Source organism: Bos taurus, chromosome 13 (assembly GCF_002263795.3).
Source record: "Bos taurus isolate L1 Dominette 01449 registration number 42190680 breed Hereford chromosome 13, ARS-UCD2.0, whole genome shotgun sequence".
NCBI classification, from domain to species: Eukaryota; Metazoa; Chordata; class Mammalia; order Artiodactyla; family Bovidae; genus Bos; species Bos taurus.
Genome location: NC_037340.1, coordinates 27,975,333 through 27,996,953, shown reverse-complemented (window position 1 = coordinate 27,996,953; position 21,621 = coordinate 27,975,333). Strand labels below are relative to the sequence as shown.

General features: G+C 40.2%; 1 protein-coding gene across 1 annotated transcript; it reads left to right on the top strand.

Annotated features, from left to right (window-relative positions):
- Nucleotides 1–640: 640 nt before the first annotated feature.
- Nucleotides 641–21,348, top strand: PHYH (phytanoyl-CoA 2-hydroxylase). Its single transcript, NM_174142.2, is given in 9 exon segments — nt 641–729; nt 4,646–4,704; nt 5,801–5,911; nt 6,555–6,723; nt 13,342–13,423; nt 15,096–15,277; nt 17,207–17,356; nt 18,995–19,126; nt 20,951–21,348. Coding segments are annotated over 9 exon segments (1,014 nt in total). The 5' UTR covers nt 641–654; the 3' UTR covers nt 21,005–21,348.
- Nucleotides 21,349–21,621: the final 273 nt, after the last annotated feature.

Here is a 21,621-nt window from a genome sequence, read left to right as displayed (position 1 = left end):
GTGACACAGCCGGTCTTTGGACTCTCGTAAAAGCAATAAGGGCTTCCCTGATGGCTCAGCTGGTAAAGAATCCGCCTGCAGTGTGGGAGACCTGGGTTTGAGCCCTGGGTTGGGACGATCCCCTGGAGAAAAGAATGGCTACCCACTCCAGTATTCTGGCCTGGAGAATTCCATGGACTATATAGTCCATGAGGTTGCAGAGTTGGACACGACTACGCGACTTTCATTTTATAGACTTCCCTGGTGGCTCAGACGGTAAAGCGTCTGCCTTCAATGCAAGAGACCTGGGTTCGATCCCTGGGGTGGGGAAGTTCCTCTGGAGAAGGAAATGGCAACCCACTCCAGTACTCTTGCCTGAAAAATCCCATGGACGGAGAAGCCTGGTAGGCTACAGTCCATAGGGTCGCAAAGAGTCACGACCGAGCGACTTCACTTCACTTCAAAAGCAATAAGCTCTAGCAGGAAACACCCTCGCGGGAGGCCCATGGGGCGAATCTGCGCGCAGCGCCCTGGCCAACTCGGGAGGCGGTGCTACCCTAGCCCCGCCTCCTCGTCGAGCCACGTCCGCTCCACGCCCCTCCCTCTAAGAGAAGGCGGGGCCCCCCAACTGAGTTAAGTACCCGGAGGCCCGGCGCCAGGTACTGCCCTCCGGCCATGGACCGAAACCGAGCTTCCGCGCGCTTGACTGTCTTGCTGCGACACCTCGGTTGCCGCTCGGCCGGGACCATTGTATCCTTTGGGTTCGCGAGGTTTGAGCGTGAAGGGTGGCGGCTTTCAGGGCGCATTGCATAACCTCCCCGCTGGCTCTTCCTGGCTCCGCAGTCTCTGTCCCCGTTATGATCACATCTCTTTCGGGCGCTACGGGTCCCCAAGGCCCAAGAGGGGACTTTTCCGCCCGGTGGGGCTGCGGCTGCTGGCTCCAGCTCCTGGAGTGGCGTCGCTGTAATCTTCCTGGCCCTCTGTTCCCGGCTTTGGGAAGGGAGGGTGCGAAGTCCAAGCAGGGCTTCTCTCTGCTGCCCTGCACTTTGTGTACTTGACTACATCTGATCGTCCGGCTGCCGAGAGACAGAGACGGAACCCGGGGCGTAGAGCCACCTGGAGGAGCCGAGGGGTCCTCTCGAGGTGGAGCTGCCCCCCAGCTCTTCCTTCTCCAGGCGAGCCAGGTGAAGCTTACACTGTTTCCTGGAGAAGGGCTGGGTGTCCTGTGTCCGCTCCTGATCAGGCCTGAAATGAATCCAAGTCAATCTGTGCGCCACCGGTGTTGGATCCAGAGAGATGTCACTGTGGGCGTCAGAAATCAACTTGCTTTGCAGAATTGTTTTTGCGTGTTCAGTGATCTCATTCAGGGCGCACAGCACGGGCTGGGTTTCCCCGCCCCGCCAAGTGACCTGATTAGACTCTGCTCTGCTATATTTAGTTCTGAAATTTCTCCTAAAACGATTATACTGTTTCTTTTACTTCCATTGTTGCTCTCCCAACTGTGTTCCAAGCCTTGACGTATTCGAATCGTTATAAATTTAAAATCTCCTCCACAAACTGGTAAAGGGAACCCAAGTGACTATGTAATCTCACTTTACAGGTGAGAAAGCATTTGAGGTTAGGAGAAATTAACTTTCCTGAGCAAGGTCATTTAATGGAACCAGTGGTTGTCAAAGCGTGGTCCCCAGAGCAGCAGCAGCAGGACTACCTAGGTACTTGTTAGAAATGTAGGTACTCAGGCTCCTCTTAGACCTGTGGTATCAAATGCCTGGGAGTGTGACTAGCAACCTGTTTTCACTTAGTGTGATACTATTAATAGTTTAGTTGTGAGAAGTGCCAGTACATTGGGCCTGGATATAACTGGAAGTAGATTAAGGTTTCCGGGTCCAGTCTGTTATTATTTTTAAATTTTAATTGTGTTCTTTTTTTTTTTTTTTTGCCAGGGTGGGAGGAGGGAGGGCAAGCTAACAGCACGGAGGCTTTTATTTCCCCCAGCAGGGATTGAACCCATCTGTGCCTGTTGCAGTGGAAGCACAGAGTCCTAACCACTGGACCGACAGAAAATTCCCTAAAATTTAATATCTGATCTCACTGGACTTAGTTATAATAGTGTTGAGGTCAGAGCTTGTTTTTTTTTTTTTTTTTCATCTCTATTTCCTAGAACAGCACTGTCGAATACAAGCTCCTTGTGATGGTGGAAAAATGTTCTTTGCCGGTAGGGTTCAATGTGGCTATGAGCACTTGAAATGTGTCAGTGCAGTTAAAGAACTGAAGTTTTCATTTTAATTCATTTCAATTTACATAGCCAGAAGTGGTGAGCGTCTCTGCCTAAATTCACTAAATTTTCAGTGGATATAAGTGTGGTTTAGGCTTAAAGAAACTACTAGAAATTATGTGACAATTTCCTCCCAACCTTAATTATTCCTTTAAGAAATAAGGAATAAATTTTGAAGTAACAGTGCAGTGTTTAAATGCAGATAAACACAAAGAAGAAAATCTATATAACCCATAATTCCATTTCTCACAGATTATTATTTGTAAACACTTTGGTCTGTTTCTTTTCTATATATTTACATAATTGCATAATAACATATTCAGGACCATGCTGTACTGTACAGATTTTTGCATCCATTTTTTTCCAGGTTTACTAGCTTTGTATAGTAAACATAGTAAATGATTATTAGCTTTGTAAACGTTTTCACATACTAAGAAAATTCTCCAAGAACAACAATAACAAAAATAAAAACCATAATGCAGGAGTGGGAGAGAGGAGAAAAGGATTGGAAGGCTAATGTCTGGACTGTCCTGGCAGCTTCATTTTGTTGAGAACATCTGACAAAGATGTTAACTCTCTCCCTCGGGGAAAACAGACAGTAGCTAGTAATTCTGACTCTTGGCCCCCCTCTCCACCTTTTTCCACTTTGGAGACTTGTGAGATCTTAGTTTCCTGACCAGGGCCTTAACCCAGGCGCTGGGCAGTGAAAGGCCCGGGTCCTAACCACTGGACTGCCAGGGAATTCCCATCTTCTTGACTATTATATTGTCCCAACTTAGATACAGACATCATTGAAAAAGGATAACATGTTTATGTGAAGTGTCATTCAGAACGTAGCTCTTTCAGCTAAAGAAACAATGAAAAAAATGACCAAAACAAATGAGATCCTAAGTCAATCATCTGGTGATGACTGGATAGAAAACTAGAAGGAACTTTTAGACGTTTTAAGATATTTAGAAATGATACTGTACTATGTGGATTATATTTTTCTTGGAGTCATTGTTTATTTTATGAACTTTTTTTTTCTTTTGAGAAACCGCAGGTAATTCAGAGGCCTGTGAAAGGCTGTATGCTGCAGATCTTAAATTGAAAGCAACTAGCAATGGCACCCCACTCCAGTACTCTTGCCTGGAAAATCCCACAGATGGAGGAGCCTGGTGGGCTGTAGCCCATGGGGTTGCAAAGAGTCAAACACGACTGCGCGACTTCACTTTCACTTTTCACTTCCATGTCTTGGAGAAGGAAATGACAACCCACTCTAGTGTTCTTGCCTGGAGAATCCCAGGGACGGGGGAGCCTGGTGGGCTGCTGTCTATGGGGTCGCACAGAGTCCAACACGACTGAAGCGACTGAGCAGCAGCAGCAGCAGCAGCAGTGTTTCTTTACCCCATTCATTCTCCAAGTATTTTCCAGCCTCAATACAACCGAAAGATGCAACTTAGTTCTCTCAGAGTGATTTTAAAAACTTTTTATTTTATATTGGAATCTGTGGATTAACAATTTTGATAGTCTCAGGTAGACCAGCAGAGGGACTCAGCAATACATATACATGTATCCGTTCTCCCACAAATTCCCTCGCATCCAGGCTGCCACATAACATTGAGTAGAGTTCCCTGTGCTATACAGTAGGACTTTGTTGGTTATCCATTTTAAATATAGCAGTGTGGATGTGTCAATCCCAAGGCAGAGTGATTTTTTTAACTGAGGGTAGCATCTTGAAGCTTGAACTCTAGTAGGGGTTTGAAAAAGTTCTCTGGGTGAATCTGACACCCGTCATACCCACTTCTTCTGAGAAGCAGTGCTTTACAGAGGGGCACTCCACTAAACTGACAGGTGCTTATTCTTGAGTCAGAGTTGGCAAAAATTTTTTATAAAGATGTTCTTTTTTTTTTTTTTTTAATGACCAGCCTGTTTCTAATATTTTGGATGAACTCCCACTAAGAGAAAAACTTCTTTTGAATAGAACATGATTCTCCTTATTTATAGAATAGAATAGAAAAAAAAATTTCCATTTTTATTCACTCAGTAGTTTAGTGGAAGAAATATCCAGGGGGAATAAAATATATGGAAAGTATGAATACAATGTTGGTCAAGTCTCAGCTCAGTTGTTTTCTGCTGGGTGACCTTGGACCAGTTACTGAACCCTGACCCCAGCCAAGGGTTTCTGCTCTGTGCAGTTGGCATAATAAAGCTCTTAGCTTCCAGGCACCTCCTTAGGCTATTGTGAAATGAGACGATCTAAGCAATAGTGCATCCGAGTGTTGGTGTGTAGTCAGTGTGCCTGATGACTGTGTAGGGCTGGTCTTCCCTTGTGAAAACCAATCCAGGGTGGGTTGATTCTAGAAGGGTGATGCCTGGACTTCACTTGATTTGCCTTAAATCACATCCTAGATAGCTCACCACACTTCGGGGGTTGGTTCTCTTGCCAGTTTCCATCCTCAACAATTCCAGTAAGTAGATATAATTTTAATTCTTAGCCATACAATGTATATAAACTTTTTTTCCCCAGTGATAACTCAGATATAAAATACATATTGACTGATAAGAATTCATTATACAAATCCTCTGAATCCAGGACTTGTTCTCATTAGAACAATTATGGAAATTTTTGAAGACACTTTCTATGTGTATTTTAAAATTTAGAAAGAAGGGAAAACATCACAAAGTGCATAAGTTTATTTTATAAAATTCAGGCATGGTATATCTCGTTTAAATTAGCCAGGTTTTTTTTTTTGGTCACTCTGATATCTCAGCTAGCATCTTTGGTTTATCTTAAAGTCACCTTTGAAGTGGAAGACATTGATCTCCGTGGAATATTCTCATAGAGTCAGAGTTCCAAAACAGAGGAATAGACAGGGGGATTTGAGTTTATGTGTGTGCTCTACACTTATTTAGATTTTGTTACTTTGATTTCTTCCGTAAATACATGAAGCAGACAATTAAAAACATAAAGTATATTGTTTGTTTCCTTTCTGAAAAACCATACATATTCATTACAGAATATATTTTAAAATCATAAAATAGGGTGAATTTAAAAAATCATTCATAATGCCATTACATAAAGGCAATCACTGTGAAACATATTTCTTTTGGCTTTATTTCTTTATAGTCTTCTTGTTTTAAACAAATAGTGTCTTGGTTTTACATCACTGTCATCACATTTTAATTTAATAAGCACTGTCCTTGCTATTATATGTTCTTCATTTTTAATGTCAAGTCATATCCCATTGAAAGGATATAATATAACCAGTTAATTATTCTTCCATTTCTTGGTGACAGTAATTAACGTTTCGGATTTAAAACTGAAAATTTGTTCAGATTATTTCTTTAAAGTTCTAGAAATAAAAGTGCTGAGTGGAAGAATACAAACATTTGTCAGGTTCTTGATAAATATTGTTAGGTTATGATTTTTATTTTTTTAATATAAATTTATTTATTTTACTTGGAGGCTAATTACTTTACAATATTATATTGGTTTTGCCATACATTGACATGAAGGTTATCATTTTTAAACTGGACTTATCTGAGATTTTTCTTTTCCTTTAGGTATACCCGGGAGAATAATGTTCTAAGCCTAGAACAGAGAAAATTTTATGAAGAAAATGGATTTCTTGTCATTAAAAATTTGGTGTCTGATGCTGATATTCAACGCTTTAGGTACAGTAACACTCTTTGATATATAACAGGAATGTGTATTGTGTGTGTGCAAGGGACTATGAGTAGGATTACCTTGTGTGTGTTCAGATATTTTTCAGGGATCGGGTTTGTTAGGAAGTGGCTTGTTAGAACCTAGGTTCAAGCCAGAGTGGCTTTAATCTCAGTCTCTTCAGTTAATGTTGTAGATATAGGGCAGTTTCCTTAACTTTTCCATGCCTGTTTCTATATCTGCAGAATGGGGAAAATAACAGTACTTATGCACTAGAGTGGTTTTAGGACTAAATAGGTAAAGTAGAGACAGAGTTCGTTGAACAGGGCCTACCTAGTGCATGGTGATGCTAGGGAGGTGTTTCCTCTTTTGTTCTGATGAAACCAAATCACAAATATTTCCCCACTGGTCCACTAAGCTATGGACTATTCAAATTCTGGTAGCGAATTTCAACTCCACAGTTAGGAGGCGGGCACTTCTGAGTTGGCCATTTTCTCCTTCCTGTCATCAGAACTGTTCGACTTGGGGCTTGAGGACCATTTAGTGCAGAGAAACCACTCCCAGGTCTTTGAGTCTTTCCACAGAACAAGTGGAAGGCCAGGCAGGTGCTTATCGCCTATGGTACTGACATCATTTACCAATTGAATTTTCTAGGAATGAGTTTGAAAGAATCTGCAGAAAGGAGGTGAAACCATTGGGATTGTCGGTGATGAGAGATGTCACCATCACAAAATCAGAATATGTGCCAAGTGAGAAAGTGGTTTCCAAGGTCCAGGATTTCCAAGAAGATGAGGAACTCTTCAGATACTGCACCCTCCCTGAGGTTCAAGACCTTCCTGTGCTTTCTTTCTCTTTAAGCTAATAGCCCATCTGCATGTCTGCCTCTGAAATCTTCGTAACTTTTTTGTTTCCATTTTATCTTGCTCTTTTCTACGGGCCTTCTCAGGTGGCGCTAGTGGTAAAGAACCCCCCTCCACTGCAGGAGACTTAAGAGACATGGGTTCGATCCCTGGTTTGAGAAGATCCCCTGGAGAAGGAAATGGCAAACCACTCCAGTATTCTTGCCTGGAAAAGCTCATGAACAGAGGAGCCTGGCAGGCTACATTCCATGGGGTCGCAAAGGATTAGACTCTTGCCCTTTTCTACTGGGGCCCTATAGCAGTAGTTCTTAATCAGAGGTGGACATTTGCAAATGTCTGGAGACATGTTTGCTTGTCAGGCAGGAGGGGTGGTGGGTTTTAATGCATAGAGATCCGGATCCATGCCACTGGGTCCAGGGATGCTGGATAATAGCCTGTTGCAGCAAACAAAGAATGATGCAGCCCAAAATGTCAGTAGTGCCAAGACTGAGAAATCCTCATAATTTTGCTATTTTTGCTGGAGAAGAACAGGAATTCTGTGGTAAACAGAGAGCCTTCTCACACTCCCTACAGGCATGTCCACAGGGATAAAAGTGCTAAGGTTTACCTATTGCAGATTGTTTTCAATTTGTCTTATGAATCTGGTCAGTAGAGGTATCTGTTTTTAAATTTAAACTAGGTTTTTAAAAAATTATTCTTTAAAAGTAGTTCATAGCTATGAAAATATCTAGTGTGGAATGACATGAAGGAAAAAGGAAATTCTCGCACCCCCTGCACCACTCACTGTTCAGTTTTACGTATTCATCTAGAACCATTTCAGGTATAATCAAGCATATTTGTATAACCCCACCTTTTGTGTAACAGGAAGCATCCTGGTTGTCACCTTGGTTTTTCCACTGGTAATACATATGAGAGAGACATCTTTCCATTGGTATCTATGGATCTACTTTATACTTTGTAAACTATTGCATAGTAATGCCTTGCGTGAATGTATTACAGTTTCATTTTTAAAAGAGTTTATTATTTTTTTCTCATTTATTTATTTTTGCTGGTGCTGTGTCTTTGTTACTGCGCATGGGCTCCTCTCTAGTTGAGGTGCATGGGATTCTCATTTTGTTGGCTTTTCTTTTTTTTTTTTTTTAATTTTATTTTATTTTTAAACTTTACAATATTGTATTAGTTTTGCCAAATATCGAAATGAATCCGCCACAGGTATACCTGTGTTCCCCATCCTGAACCCTCCTCCCTCCTCCCTCGCCATACCCTCCTTCTGGGTCGTTCCAGTGCATCAGCCCCAAGCATCCAGTATCGTGCATCAAACCTGGACTGGCGACTCATTTCATACATGATATTATACATGTTTCAATGCCATTCTCCCAAATCTCCCCACCCTCTCCCACAGAGTCCATAAGACTGATCTATACATCAGTGTCTCTTTTGCTGTCTCGCACACAGCGTTATTGTTACCATCTTTCTAAATTCCATATATATGCGTTAGTATACTGTATTGGTGTTTTTCTTTCTGGCTTACTTCACTCTGTATAATCAGCTCCAGTTTCATCCACCTCATTAGAACTGATTCAAATGTATTCTTTTTAATGGCTGAGTAATACTCCATTGTGTATATGTACCACAGCTTTCTTATCCATTCATCTGCTGATGGGCATCTAGGTTGCTTCCATGTCCTGGCTATTATAAACAGTGCTGTGATGAACATTGGGGTACACGTGTCTCTTTCCCTTCTGGTTTCCTCAGTGTGTATGCCCAGCAGTGGGATTGCTGGGTCATAAGGCAGTTCTATTTCCAGTTTTTTAAGGAATCTCCACACTGTTCTCCATAGTGGCTATACTAGTTTGCATTCCCACCAACAGTGTAAGAGGGTTCCCTTTTCTCCACACCCTCTCCAGCATTTATTGCTTGTAGACTTTTGGATCGCAGCCATTCTGACTGGCGTGAAATGGTACCTCATAGTGGTTTTGATTTGCATTTCTCTGATAATGAGTGATGTTGAGCATCTTTTCATGTGTTTGTTAGCCACCTGTATGTCTTCTTTGGAGAAATGTCTATTTAGTTCTTTGGCCCATTTTTTGATTGGGTCATTTATTTTTCTGGAGTTGAGCTGTAGGAGTTGCTTGTATATTTTTGAGATTAGTTGTTTGTCGGTTGCTTCATTTGCTATTATTTTCTCCCATTCTGAAGGCTGCCTTTTCACCTTGCTAATAGTTTCCTTTGTTGTGCAGAAGCTTTTGAGTTTAATTAGGTCCCATTTGTTTAGTTTTGCTTTTATTTCCAATATTCTGGGAGGTGGGTCATAGAGGATCCTGCTGTGATGTATGTTGGAGAGTGTTTTGCCTATGTTCTCCTCTAGGAGTTTTATAGTTTCTGGTCTTACGTTGAGATCTTTAATCCATTTTGAGTTTATTTTTGTGTATGGTGTTAGAAAGTGTTCTAGTTTCAATATTTTACAAGTGGTTGACCAGTTTTCCCAGCACCACTTGTTAAAGAGATTGTCTTTTCTCCACTGTATATTCTTGCCTCCTTTGTCAAAGATAAGGTGTCCATATGTGCGTGGATTTATCTCTGGGCTTTCTATTTTGTTCCATTGATCAATATTTTTGTCTTTGTGCCAGTACCATACTGTCTTGATAACTGTGGCTTTGTAATAGAGCCTGAAGTAAGACAGGTTGATTCCTCCAGTTCCATTCTTCTTTCTCAAGATAGCTTTGGCTATTCGAGGTTTTCTGTATTTCCATACAAACTGTGAAATTATTTGTTCTAGCTCTGTGAAGAATACCGTTGGTAGCTTGATAGGGATTGCATTGAATCTATAAATTGCTTTGGGTAGTATACTCATTTTCAATATATTGATTCTTCCAATCCATGAACATGGTATATTTCTCCATCTATTAGTGTCCTCTGATTTCTTTCACCAGTGTTTTATAGTTTTCTATATATAGGTCTTTAGTTTCTTTAGGTAGATATATTCCTAAGTATTTTATTCTTTCTGTTGTAATAGTGAATGGAATTGTTTCCTTAATTTCTCTTTCTGTTTTCTCATTATTAGTGTATAGGAATGCAAGGGATGTCTGTGTGTTGATTTTATATCCTGCAACTTTACTATAATCATTGATTAGTTCTAGTAATTTTCTGGTGGAGTCTTTAGGGTTTTCTATGTAGAGGATCATGTCATCTGCAAATAGTGAGAGTTTTACTTCTTCTTTTCCAATTTGGATTCCTTTTATTTCTTTTTCTGCTCTGATTGCTGTGGCCAAAACGTTCAAAACTATGTTGAATAGTAATGGTGAAAGTGGGCACCCTTGTCTTGTTCTTGACTTTAGAGGAAATGCTTTCAATTTTTCACCATTGAGGATAATGTTTGCTGTGGGTTTGTCATATATAGCTTTTATTATATTGAGGTATGTTTCTTCTATTCCTGCTTTCTGGAGAGTTTTTATCATAAATGGATGTTGAATTTTGTCAAAGGCTTTCTCTGCATCTATTGAGATAATCATATGGTTTTTATTTTTCAATTTGTTAATGTGGTGTATTACATTGATTGATTTGCGGATATTGAAGAATCCTTGCATCCCTGGGATAAAGCCCACTTGGTCATGGTGTATGATCTTTTTCATGTGTTGTTGGATTCTGATTGCTAGAATTTTGTTAAGGATTTTTGCATTTATGTTCATCAATGATATTGGCCTGTAGTTTTCTTTTTTTGTGGCATCTTTGTCAGGTTTTGGTATTAGGGTGATGGTGGCCTCATAGAATGAGTTTGGAAGTTTACCTTCCTCTGCAATTTTCTGGAAGAGTTTGAGCAGGATAGGTGTTAGCTCTTCTCTAAATTTTTGGTAGAATTCAGCTGTGAAGCCGTCTGGACCTGGGCTTTTGTTTGCTGGAAGATTTTTGATTACAGTTTCAATTTCCATGCTTGTGATGGGTCTGTTAAGATTTTCTATTTCTTCCTGGTCGAGTTTTGGAAAGTTGTACTTTTCTAAGAATTTGTCCATTTCTTCCACGTTGTCCATTTTATTGCCATATAATTGCTGATAGTAGTCTCTTATGATCCTTTGTATTTCTGTGTTGTCTGTTATGATCTCTCCATTTTCATTTCTAATTTTATTGATTTGATTTTTCTCCCTTTGTTTCTTGATGAGTCTGGCTAATATAAATATATTTTCACCCAACATGGGAGCGCCGCAATATGTAAGACAAATGCTAACAAGTATGAAAGGAGAAATTAACAATAACACAATAATAGTGGGAGACTTTAATACCCCACTCACACCTATGGATAGATCAACTAAACAGAAAATTAACAAGGAAACACAAACTTTAAACAATACAATAGACCAGTTAGACCTAATTGATATCTATAGGACATTTCATCCCAAAACAATGAATTTCACCTTTTTCTCAAGCACACATGGAACCTTCTCCAGGATAGATCACATCCTGGGCCATAAATCTAGCCTTGGTAAATTTAAAAAAATAGAAATCATTCCAAGCATCTTTTCTGACCACAATGCAGTAAGATTAGATCTCAATTACAGGAGAAAAACTATTAAAAATTCCAACATATGGAGGCTGAACAACACACTGCTGAATAACCAACAAATCACAGAAGAAATCAAAAAAGAAATCAAAATTTGCATAGAAACTAATGAAAATGAAAACACAACAACCCAAAACCTATGGGACACTTTAAAAGCAGTGCTAAGGGGAAAGTTCATAGCAATACAGGCATACCTCAGGAAACAAGAAAAAAGTAAAATAAATAACCTAACCCTACACCTAAAGCAACTAGAAAAGGAAGAAATGAAGAACCCCAGGGTTAGTAGAAAGAAAGAAATCTTAAAAATTAGGGCAGAAATAAATGCAAAAGAAACAAAAGAGACCATAGCAAAAATCAACAAAGCCAAAAGCTGGTTCTTTGTTGGCTTTTCTCGCTGCGGCTCTCAGGCTCCAGAGCTGGAGCTCAGCAGTTGTGGTGCGTGGGCTTAGGTGCTCCTTGTGTGTGGAATCTTCCTGGAGCAGAGATCAAATCCATGTCCCCTGCACTGGCAGTGGGGTTCTTATCCACTGTAGCATAAGGAAGTCCTGTACTATGGTTTCTGACCAGTCATTTAGAATGGTTAAAAAGGACACTTTGCACAAAATACTTATTAGAACTTATACCCCAAGTGCTGTTAGAAAGTCTGATTCTTGAAGACTGCACAGCTGAGGCATCTGGGAGGTCCGGCCTCTTGAGTTGGGGACGAGAAGGGAAGTGGCCTCTCTGAACCACACATTCTTCCCAACCTCACGTCCTGTTTTGGAAATGAAAATTGTGTGGGTGGATCATGATAAAAGCTGGAAATTATAGGCAGCATGTGGTAGAATGTCTGTCAGGATGTTCCTACTTCCGTAACCTGCAAACCATGTGTCTGGTGGTTCATGCAATGATTTTTTACGAGGTAGGTATTCTTCTAATAGCTATGTATTTATTTTAATATATATTGGAAAAATGAACCAGCACCTCAAACCCATGAGTTGAAGAATTTTATTAATCAGGATAAGACTAAGATAAGACCTAGGGAGAATATCTGCTAAACATATTGGGAAGTTCTGCAAAGCAGGACAGAAAATCTGAGGATGGCTCTTGAATGATGACCATTTAGAAAATCGCAGCCTAGGAGAGATAAATTGGAAGATTGGGATTGACACATACACACACTGTATAGAAAACAGACAACTAATAACAATTACTGTATAGCACAGGAAACTGTACTCAGTACTCAGTAATGGCCTATATGAGAAAAGAATCTTAGTGTATATATGTGTGTGTATAACACTTTCATTTCACTATACACCTGAAACTAACACAACTTTATAATTCAACTATACCCCATCAAAATTAAAAAAAGAAATGAAAAGAACAGCCCTTTTGCCATTTTTTGAATACCCCCCCAGAATGACAAAAACAAACTTTTTATTAAAAAAACAAGCATTAGGCCAGACTCCTGGGATTTTTGTAACATTTCAAGTGTTTTATACTCAAATTGCCTACATTCCTTATACAGAAGAGATCATATAAGTGAAAGCCATAGAATGTGCTTCACTTTTTGTAGTCAGACAGAATTAGAGATTGAATATGGATATGAATTTGAGTGAACTCCGAGAGGCAGTGGAGGACAGGGAAGCCTGGTGTGCTGCAGTCTATGGGGTCGCAAAGGGTCAGACACGACTTTGTGACTGAACAACATCATTGTCTTTTTCATTCAACTGGCCCTGCCATTTTGGGCATCATTTTCATGGGAGGTCTTATTCCTGCCCTTCGTAGCTGGTGTCTCAGAGAAATTCATGACTCTGTTGTAGAAGAAGCACTTAGATTTTCAGCTGGTTCTAAGAAGCCTGTTTCAGAGTGTTTATGATGATTTCCAGTTGCTCACTTTTGCGTGGTTTGTTTGCAAGGTTGTGAAATATTGATTGATTGATTGATTTAAATGACTGCCAACGGGGTTCTAGTATAGATAGATGTACTCTGTGCCACATACTTGTGCATCTGATTTCCCATGAACTTTTCCCTCCTTTTTCCTTAGATTCTGAAATATGTGGAGTGCTTCACTGGACCCAATATTATGGCCATGCATACAATGCTGATAAACAAACCTCCAGATTCTGGTAAAGAGCTCTCATTGGTAGAGGAAAAGCAAAAGCAAACAAATAAAAAAAAAAGTGTTTAATTAAATTATATAAGATTGATGTGCTAACTAATAGCAAAGTGCACAACTGCTTAATTTTTGCATAAATGAATATATATACTTTAAGTCTCAAAGTAGCTTACATCATAACAACACTGAAGTATAATAGCGATGCTGATGTTAACTAGGGTTATTGCTGGGATTGTAGACAAGTGGCTTCTGAAAGATGCAGTTTAATAAAACACAACTGTCTCTCTACCCCACAGACTCCTGATATTCAGCATCTCTAAGATTTGTTACCCACTCTCACCCATGCATGAGGGTGTGGACTTTGGCTTCCTGATCTGAAGACAGTATTATTACTAACAAATTTAAAACTGAACTTATGTATCAAATACCATAGCTATTCTCAAAATTTTCTGTGCTTGGTAAAATGTAGCTTCTAAGCCCTCCCTCCTAGAGAGACTGATTCAGAAAATAGAAACTAGGAACCTGGATTTTATTAACCATACTCAGAGATACTAATGCAGATGGCTCTTGGCCACACTGAGAAATTCAGCTAAATCAGCTATTAGAGATCTTTAATCTGTTTCTACTCTGTCTCTGTCCTGATGGCCAAGAGAGGTTTATGTGCTAAGCCTACATACAGGCTTAGCCTAACATCAGCAGGCCTTTCCCTCCCTGGGTGTCCTGCCTGGAGAAATCCCCTGGCCTGGGGGAACTACGTTCAGAAGGCAATTCTAGGGGAGAATGTGAATGTGTGTGTAGTATCTCTGATTCTCCACAGTGATGGCAGAACCAAATGGTTCTAGTTTGGTGCTGAAACCTCTGAGAGTCCTTCTATTTATATATTTAGTTAATTAAGGAATACTTTTTTAATATCAGCCACTTAGAAGTTTATCAGAAGGCCTCAGATTGACCACTCTAATTAGTCAACGTTTTTGGGGAATACTCTCCAATATGTTGGCCACCTGATGGGAAGAACTGACTCATTAGAAAAGACCCTGATGCTGGGAAACACTGAAGGCAGGAAGAGAAGGGGACAACAGAGGACCAGATGGTTGAATGTCATCACTGACTCGATGGCATGAGTTTGACCAAGCTCTGGGAGTTGCTGATGGACAGGGAAGCCTGGTGTGCTGCAGTCCATGGGGTCCCAAAGAGTCGGACTCAACTGAGCGACTGAGCTGACTTGGAGAATGCTAAGCTCTGTGCCCAAACCAGAGTTAGGGAGGAATAAAGCACAGTGGAGATGATGACATATGCACAGATTTCTAGAAAATAGTGTAAGTAGTCCTCGGTTACCAGAAACCCAGAAAGAATCACAGGATCCAGAGGCATTGTGCTGATTCAGTCTTCTAATTTGGAGAAGGCAATGGCACCCCACTCCAGTACTCTTGCCTGGAAAATCCCATGGATGGAGGAGCCTGGTAGGCTTCTGTCTATGGGGTCGCACAGAGTCGGACTCTACTGAGCTACTTAGCAGCAGCAGCAGTCTTCTAATTTGGTGCTCATCTATAGAGGTGGTTTTCTTCAGTATTGTCTCATCTGTTTGGCTTTTGCAAGGATAGTTCATTGTTCTGGCTTTTCAGGCAGAGGAGAATAATACTGGGACTCAAGTTTATTTATTTTAACAACAGATTCTGTTTCAGGAAAGAAGACATCCCGTCATCCCTTGCACCAGGATCTGCACTATTTCCCCTTCAGGCCCAGCAATAGCATCGTTTGTGCCTGGACAGCCATGGAGCACATTGACCGGAACAATGGCTGTCTGGTTGTGCTCCCAGGGACACACAAAGGCCCCTTGCAACCCCATGATTATCCCCAGTGGGAGGTAAGTCTGCTAGACGGCTGAGTCTTGATCAGAACCTTTTGTTGTTTTGATTTCACATCAGTATACATAAGGAGCTTTGCCAATAAGATGACATTTCCTTTCTTAGCAAAACATTGTTCTAGGATTTCAAATGAGCAGGGAAAATTCCAGGATGGCTGATCACACGATCACCTTTATTCTTTCAACAAGTACTTGAAGGCCAACCAAAGTGGTGGACTTTGGTGATGCTATAAAAGATCTGAGATTATAAAGCCTAACTGCAGAGGTCAGACACAAACACAGTAACACCAGATATGTATGCCAAGTGAGTTGTACACACTGACTGTTAGTTCTCTCAGTAAAAAAGAGGATCATCTGCTTCCACCTGAAGAGATCAGCAGAGAAAGGCTCTGGGGAGGACTGAGCAGTATTCCATTATGAGGCTGTTCCATGATTTATCAATTCAGCTGGTGATACTGGAGGACTGTTCAGTGCTTTGGGGCCCATGAGTGAGGAGATCAAATCATTTCTTCAAGAATGATAACCCTGTGGTCTGGCACAGAATGTATTGCAGGAATAGGAGTCCAGAGACAGAGAAACCGGAGAGGACTCCCATAGCATTTAGATGTAAGGCAATAAGGTCTCACAATCCTGTAATAATGATCAAGGTGGGAAGAGCACATTTTGTTAAGGCAGAAAGAGTACACATTGGTTCTGTGAGATGTAAAGAATATGGCTTTCAGGACTTCAGTGTCAACTAGTTAGAAGTCTTGAACTGAGGATTAGTGCCAGGTGAAAATACCTTGAGTCTAGATTCTGCTATAAAATCTGAAATTCTTCAGTTAAGTTTTGGTTTAGGAAAGGTTGGTGCAAGCAATAGAAGTGGGCTCTCAGTGACTCAAGCTGAAGGGAGGGCCCCTTGGACATGCAGAATCCGTGGGCAGGCTGCCAGCTCTGGAGGATGAGGAGGAAAGAGGAAGTCCTTCTTCAGTGGGAACAGTTGGGCTGCAGCACCTGGAGTGGCCAGATGTACCTTGACAATGTCCAGTCGCTTCAGTCATCTGCTCAGATTCAAAGTAGCAGCAATGGGAGGTGAGACGAGCTTATCTTGCTCACTTTCCACATTGGGCAGGAGGCAAAGACTCAACACAGTGCAGTAGGGAGCAGTCATTCCCAAAATGGAATTTGGAGTTGGAATAGTCTTAGGAAAGGAAATGGGATGCTCTCCTCCAAAGACCCATAAAAGATTGCAAACGTTGTTACTTCTCGTCTCAGTTTGTTTCATAAAGATATAACTATTATCTAATGTAATAACTAACCTTGAAAATATTTTTAAAATTGTTAGAAAATAGTTTGAAAACAAACAACGATTTTTGTTTTTTTCCTTTTGTGCAGTGATTGACTTGGAAAAACAGGGAGTGGAAAATATTTTAAAAGCTAATGTTTTAATTTACTCTTCTTTCTTTACTCTGGATCTGACCTACTTGGTTTCTGGGCTGAGAAAAGACTGAGAATTTTCTCTCTGCGAGTTGGGAGAACAGTTAGCTTCTCAGAGATACTTCTGAGTAATAGAGTAGTGATTGATACAAGTTCCAGGTGAGGAGAAGAGCATGCTGGGGAAGAATGAGCATGGGTTCACCAGGAAAGGTGGTCTCTGTATTCCCGCAAAATGTAAAGCTGATCTGGGTCTTCAGTTATCATTCAGTAATGAACCATAGGTGGAAATTCCAAATATTTCGTCAGGTCTAAAAAATTCACGATTCACACATGGCTTTCTAAAAGCAGTCAACTGAGAAAGTTTGGTATATGTAAGTTTTTTTAATATCTAATTTATTTATCTCTTTCTCTTCAAAGAACTTAGAGAAGGTTTGTTTTCCCTGATGAGTCATTGATAAGAGTTTTGATTCTTGGCTTCTTCACTTTTGGACTTGGCTTCTCTCGTGTTTTTAGGGAGGAGTCAACATCATGTTCCACGGGATCCAGGACTATGACAAAAACAATGCCCGGGTGCACTTGGTGATGGAGAAGGGAGACACCGTCTTCTTTCACCCTTTGCTCATCCATGGATCTGGTCGGAACAAAAGTCAAGGATTCCGGAAGGTACACATTCACATCACAGCACTGTTTGAAGATGAATGCATGAGGAAGAAAAGTATCCCAATACATGAAAAGTTAAAGGAGTTGTAACTTTTAACTCAGCTGCCCTTTAGTCTGGTGTATTTACCAGGAAATATATTTGTCTCCCTCATGCTTTGTTGCTTTCAGCAGTAAGAAGCTAGATGACCTTAGGATGCCATCACTATTGAACATTCGTGGAATTTCTCCAGACAGAGAGCATAGTTACTTGGCAACTGATAGCATGTTTTCAGAGGAAAAGATAAAAGCAGACATACATACCAAATAATAACATTTGGAAGGTATACAGCTCATATAAGGGGAACGTCTGTAATATTATTGCTATTGGTTAAAATATTATTGATTGGAAAGGAAGGTGTGAATTGGCCACCCAGAAATCAGATATGGCCATGTTTTTCACTCCTTAGCCTCAGAGTGTTTTCAGGTTTATAAGATCAGTGCTTACATTAAAAACTGACAGAATTTCTCATAAGAGCCCAGATTTCTTGCTTCTCTAAAATTCAGCAGATCTGATGATATGCTGGGCTCACATTTCCCTAGGATGACATGGCTGTTGATACTAAATATTAGTGTCTTCTTTGGGGCTGAGTGAAGCTTTCCAGTTTATCACAACAGCTCTCTGTTTCCCTGTGGCTGAGGGTTAGTTGTCAGATTTCATCCTCCATTCATTCAGATATCCACCAGGCTCAACAGGACTGAGATGAGCCAGAGGCAAGAAGGCAGTTCCCTCAGAGGCTCAAAAAACTCAGTATCCAGTTAAATAATATCTTAATGCCAGTTAAAAGAAATAAAAATTAATGCCAAAAAGTCCATGGTGAGCACAATACCAAAATTTTAAAAAAAGATCAGACCCTCTAATACCATGATACCCAGAACTGTGCAAAAGGAAGATATAGGCACTACACTGGAAATAGTGTGTTTTAATATACTAACTTGATGGTTTTTCAATATTTTTGACTGATTTACAGTTTGGGAAAATATTAACCATTGAAAAATGCATAAAAGCGTACAGGTAGGAGTGTACATGTCTTCTCTTTTGCCTCAGGCTCCAATATGGTGCAGAATAGTATTAGGGTTTCCATGGGAAATAAATTTTGTGACTCAACTGCCTAGAAATCTGTAAGAAGTAGGCAGATCTTCTGATGGGTGCAATCACCCTAAGAGAACTAACTTGTGGCAAGGAAGGTGAGTTTCAGCTATCACCTTGCAAGTTAGATCTGTTTATAAGTCCTTCGAGACTGGGGAGAACCAAGTAACTTCCATCTTACTTTCAAAAGGAAACAAGATGAGTATTTTATGTGAATGCTATCAGACTGGAACTGTGCTTTAGATTGGAGAGGGGGTGTCTGTGTATTATTTTCTGTTGCCAGGTCTTTTCAGTTTTTCTTCCCCCATCATCTGTGGCCATTGAAATACCAACTCATTACACCCTCCACTAAATTCTGTAGCTGAGGTGATGAGAAACCCTGAAATACATTCCTTAGTAGGACTTGGCAATATCCTTCATTTGAAAAATAAAATGCTGAAAAGTTAAAGATTTCTTCCTTATATAATTCTGTTCCCTGCCCTGCATATAATTTTGGATCATAATAATTTCCACAGGCAATTTCCTGCCATTTTGCGGATGCCAACTGTCACTACATAGATGTGGAGGGCACCAGTCAAGAAAACATTGAAAAGGAAGTTGTTGATATAGTCAGGAAAAAGTATGGATTTAAAGACGTCACTCTGAAGGTATGTTTGTATGAAAAGACAAAGTAAAGATCTCAGTTTGTTCTTTAGATGCTTAATAGTGTCATACCTGATTCAGTTTGAAGGTATAAAGTGTGTAGGTTTACAGCTCCTTTTGGAAACATTGCTGAGACCTTCTAGGAACGACAGAGGGTTTTGTTTGTACTACTTGCTTCCCCAGTGTGGGGGACCTGGTTTCTCTAAGTCTTCGGGCAGGCCATCGTGTTCCAGAACAGACAGGTAGGAGAGGAAATAGCAGATTCAGAGATGAGGAAATGGAAGACAAAGCAACTTTCTGAACTCATAGTTGTAAATGGTTTGGGCTGTCAATCATAGGCCTCCTTTATTTGTAAAGAAAGCAATTTTCAAGCAAGTGTTTGTTTGGGTCAGTTTGCACTGGGAATTTAAGGACAGCCTATATGTACAGATGGGAAATCACTGATGCTTTTCATAGTGGTGTTAAGACAGTATTTCATATGCCTGCCTAATTAATACACATCACTGTAGATTATTTGTTTTTTTTTTTTTAACTTTTTACTTTGTATTGGGGTGTGAAGCCAACTAACAACATTGTTATACTTAGATTGTTTGTTCTTTACTGGTGAATATTGCATGCTGTTGCTGATCAATAACTAATTATCAGTCAAGGCAACTAAATAAAGTTAGTTTGTATTGTAGGTGATTATATTTGGGGCTCTGAAGCAAGAAGCTGAACTTATTAGATAATCATAAATGCATCATCTATTTCGGGGTGACATGACCCCCAAGTAGACTGAATGTAATGAGAACACAGGGCCTCCCGGTACTTTGAAGAGCCTCGCATGCCAACAACAGCCTTCTGAAAAAACTTCCCACCTCAAGAGTCTTCATCCACCCTTGAGCCATTTTCTGTCTAGAATCTCTGAATGTATCCCCATATCTGAAGATGCTCTGACCTCACATTTGCATCTCCTGGACAGTCTTGTCCTTCCTTTGTCCAGCAATTAAATGTCCTAGAAATGCAACCTATTTTGCCACTTGGGTCTTCCATCCAACACCCTGAATTTTAAGGCAGGATAAAAAACATATATATTCTGTTTGAGGTCTGTCAGGGTTGTACTAATGAATCAGTTCCTCTATTTCTTTTCATGACTGTCTCAGCTATAGTTTATGGACTTTACTTAAAAGAACAACACTAACTCTGCTATAGAGTTCTTTGCAGGCACAAAAGCATGTCCCTGTCCCTTTTCTTTACCAAAACTCAATGGAGCAGTCGAGATAGCTCCACACTCTTCATGAGAAAATGAAGAGTTCAAGAGAATGGCCTCAGTTACTTAAGTGACTGAGATTTCAGAGGAGGTCCAATTCCAAAATTATTCTTCTAGCATACTTTGCTGTTTGCAGAAAAATAAGCAAAAAGTTTGAATTGTCTTATTAGGAACAAAGAAGAAAAAACCAATCCAGTAGCGTAGGACATCATTTTCAGGAGCAGATCACTCAGAATGGGGCAGGCAAACATCACCAAGGGCAGCAGGAGCTTAGGTATTAAACAGTTTTGTGACCAAACATAACAGCAGGTCCCAACACCTCTAATCAACACAAGTGCCAAGCAAAGCATAATGACAGTGTGAGGACTCACTGTCTTGGCTTATGAAACACGATTTTAGATATTGGTGAGTAAATTAATTAGAGTCTCAGAATGTGGTTTTTATTTACTACCTTATGACTATTGTGGAGGGCTGTCTTTCCCCCCCATTTAATGATGAGTAGATGCCAGAAATCTTTGTCTTGTGGTGAATAGGTAAATCCAAGTTCCCAGAAACTCATTGTGTTTGGTATTATTTGCAGGATGTTTGGACATTTCGAGGGCGTGTTGTGAAAGGAGAAAGAATCAACCTTTGAAATAGCCCTTTGCTCAAACTCTTGTCAAGAAAACCAAGGTGGAACAAGATGTCAGAGAAAAATCTTTCTCAATGAGATGATGTAATCGTTTCTATCCATGTTAACAAAATCCAAGTGCACAGATGCAGCACTTCACTGCGCATGGGTAATTCTGCAGTATGGTGGGATGCTTTAATGGATATAAAATAGTAAAAGTGAAATATTACTGTTTTAAGGAAAACTTGGGGTTGCAAATAACAAAGGTGATGCATAAAGAAGTGGGTTAGATCAGTTTCTTTCACTCAATTAACGCTTTACCCAAGCAAGGTTTAATGCTCTGAAATAAAGAATCCACCACCTCCCAATATTGTGTTGTGTGAGATCTCTTTGCAAATCTGGAACAATGAATATTAGAGATGCATTTAGTAAAAGGTCTAAGAAGGGCATCTGGGTGTAAAATAAGGGTGGAAACTCACATTCTGACACAGGATTCCTTCCATGGCCTCTCTAGGCCACCATGCGCCTTAAAAAAACTGACTGGATCTTTCCAAGTCTTTTTGTCTAAAGAAAGAAGACCAGAGAAATAACTTTCTCTGTCAATTCATATTCAGCATAGCAGCTGAAAACATTCAGCATTT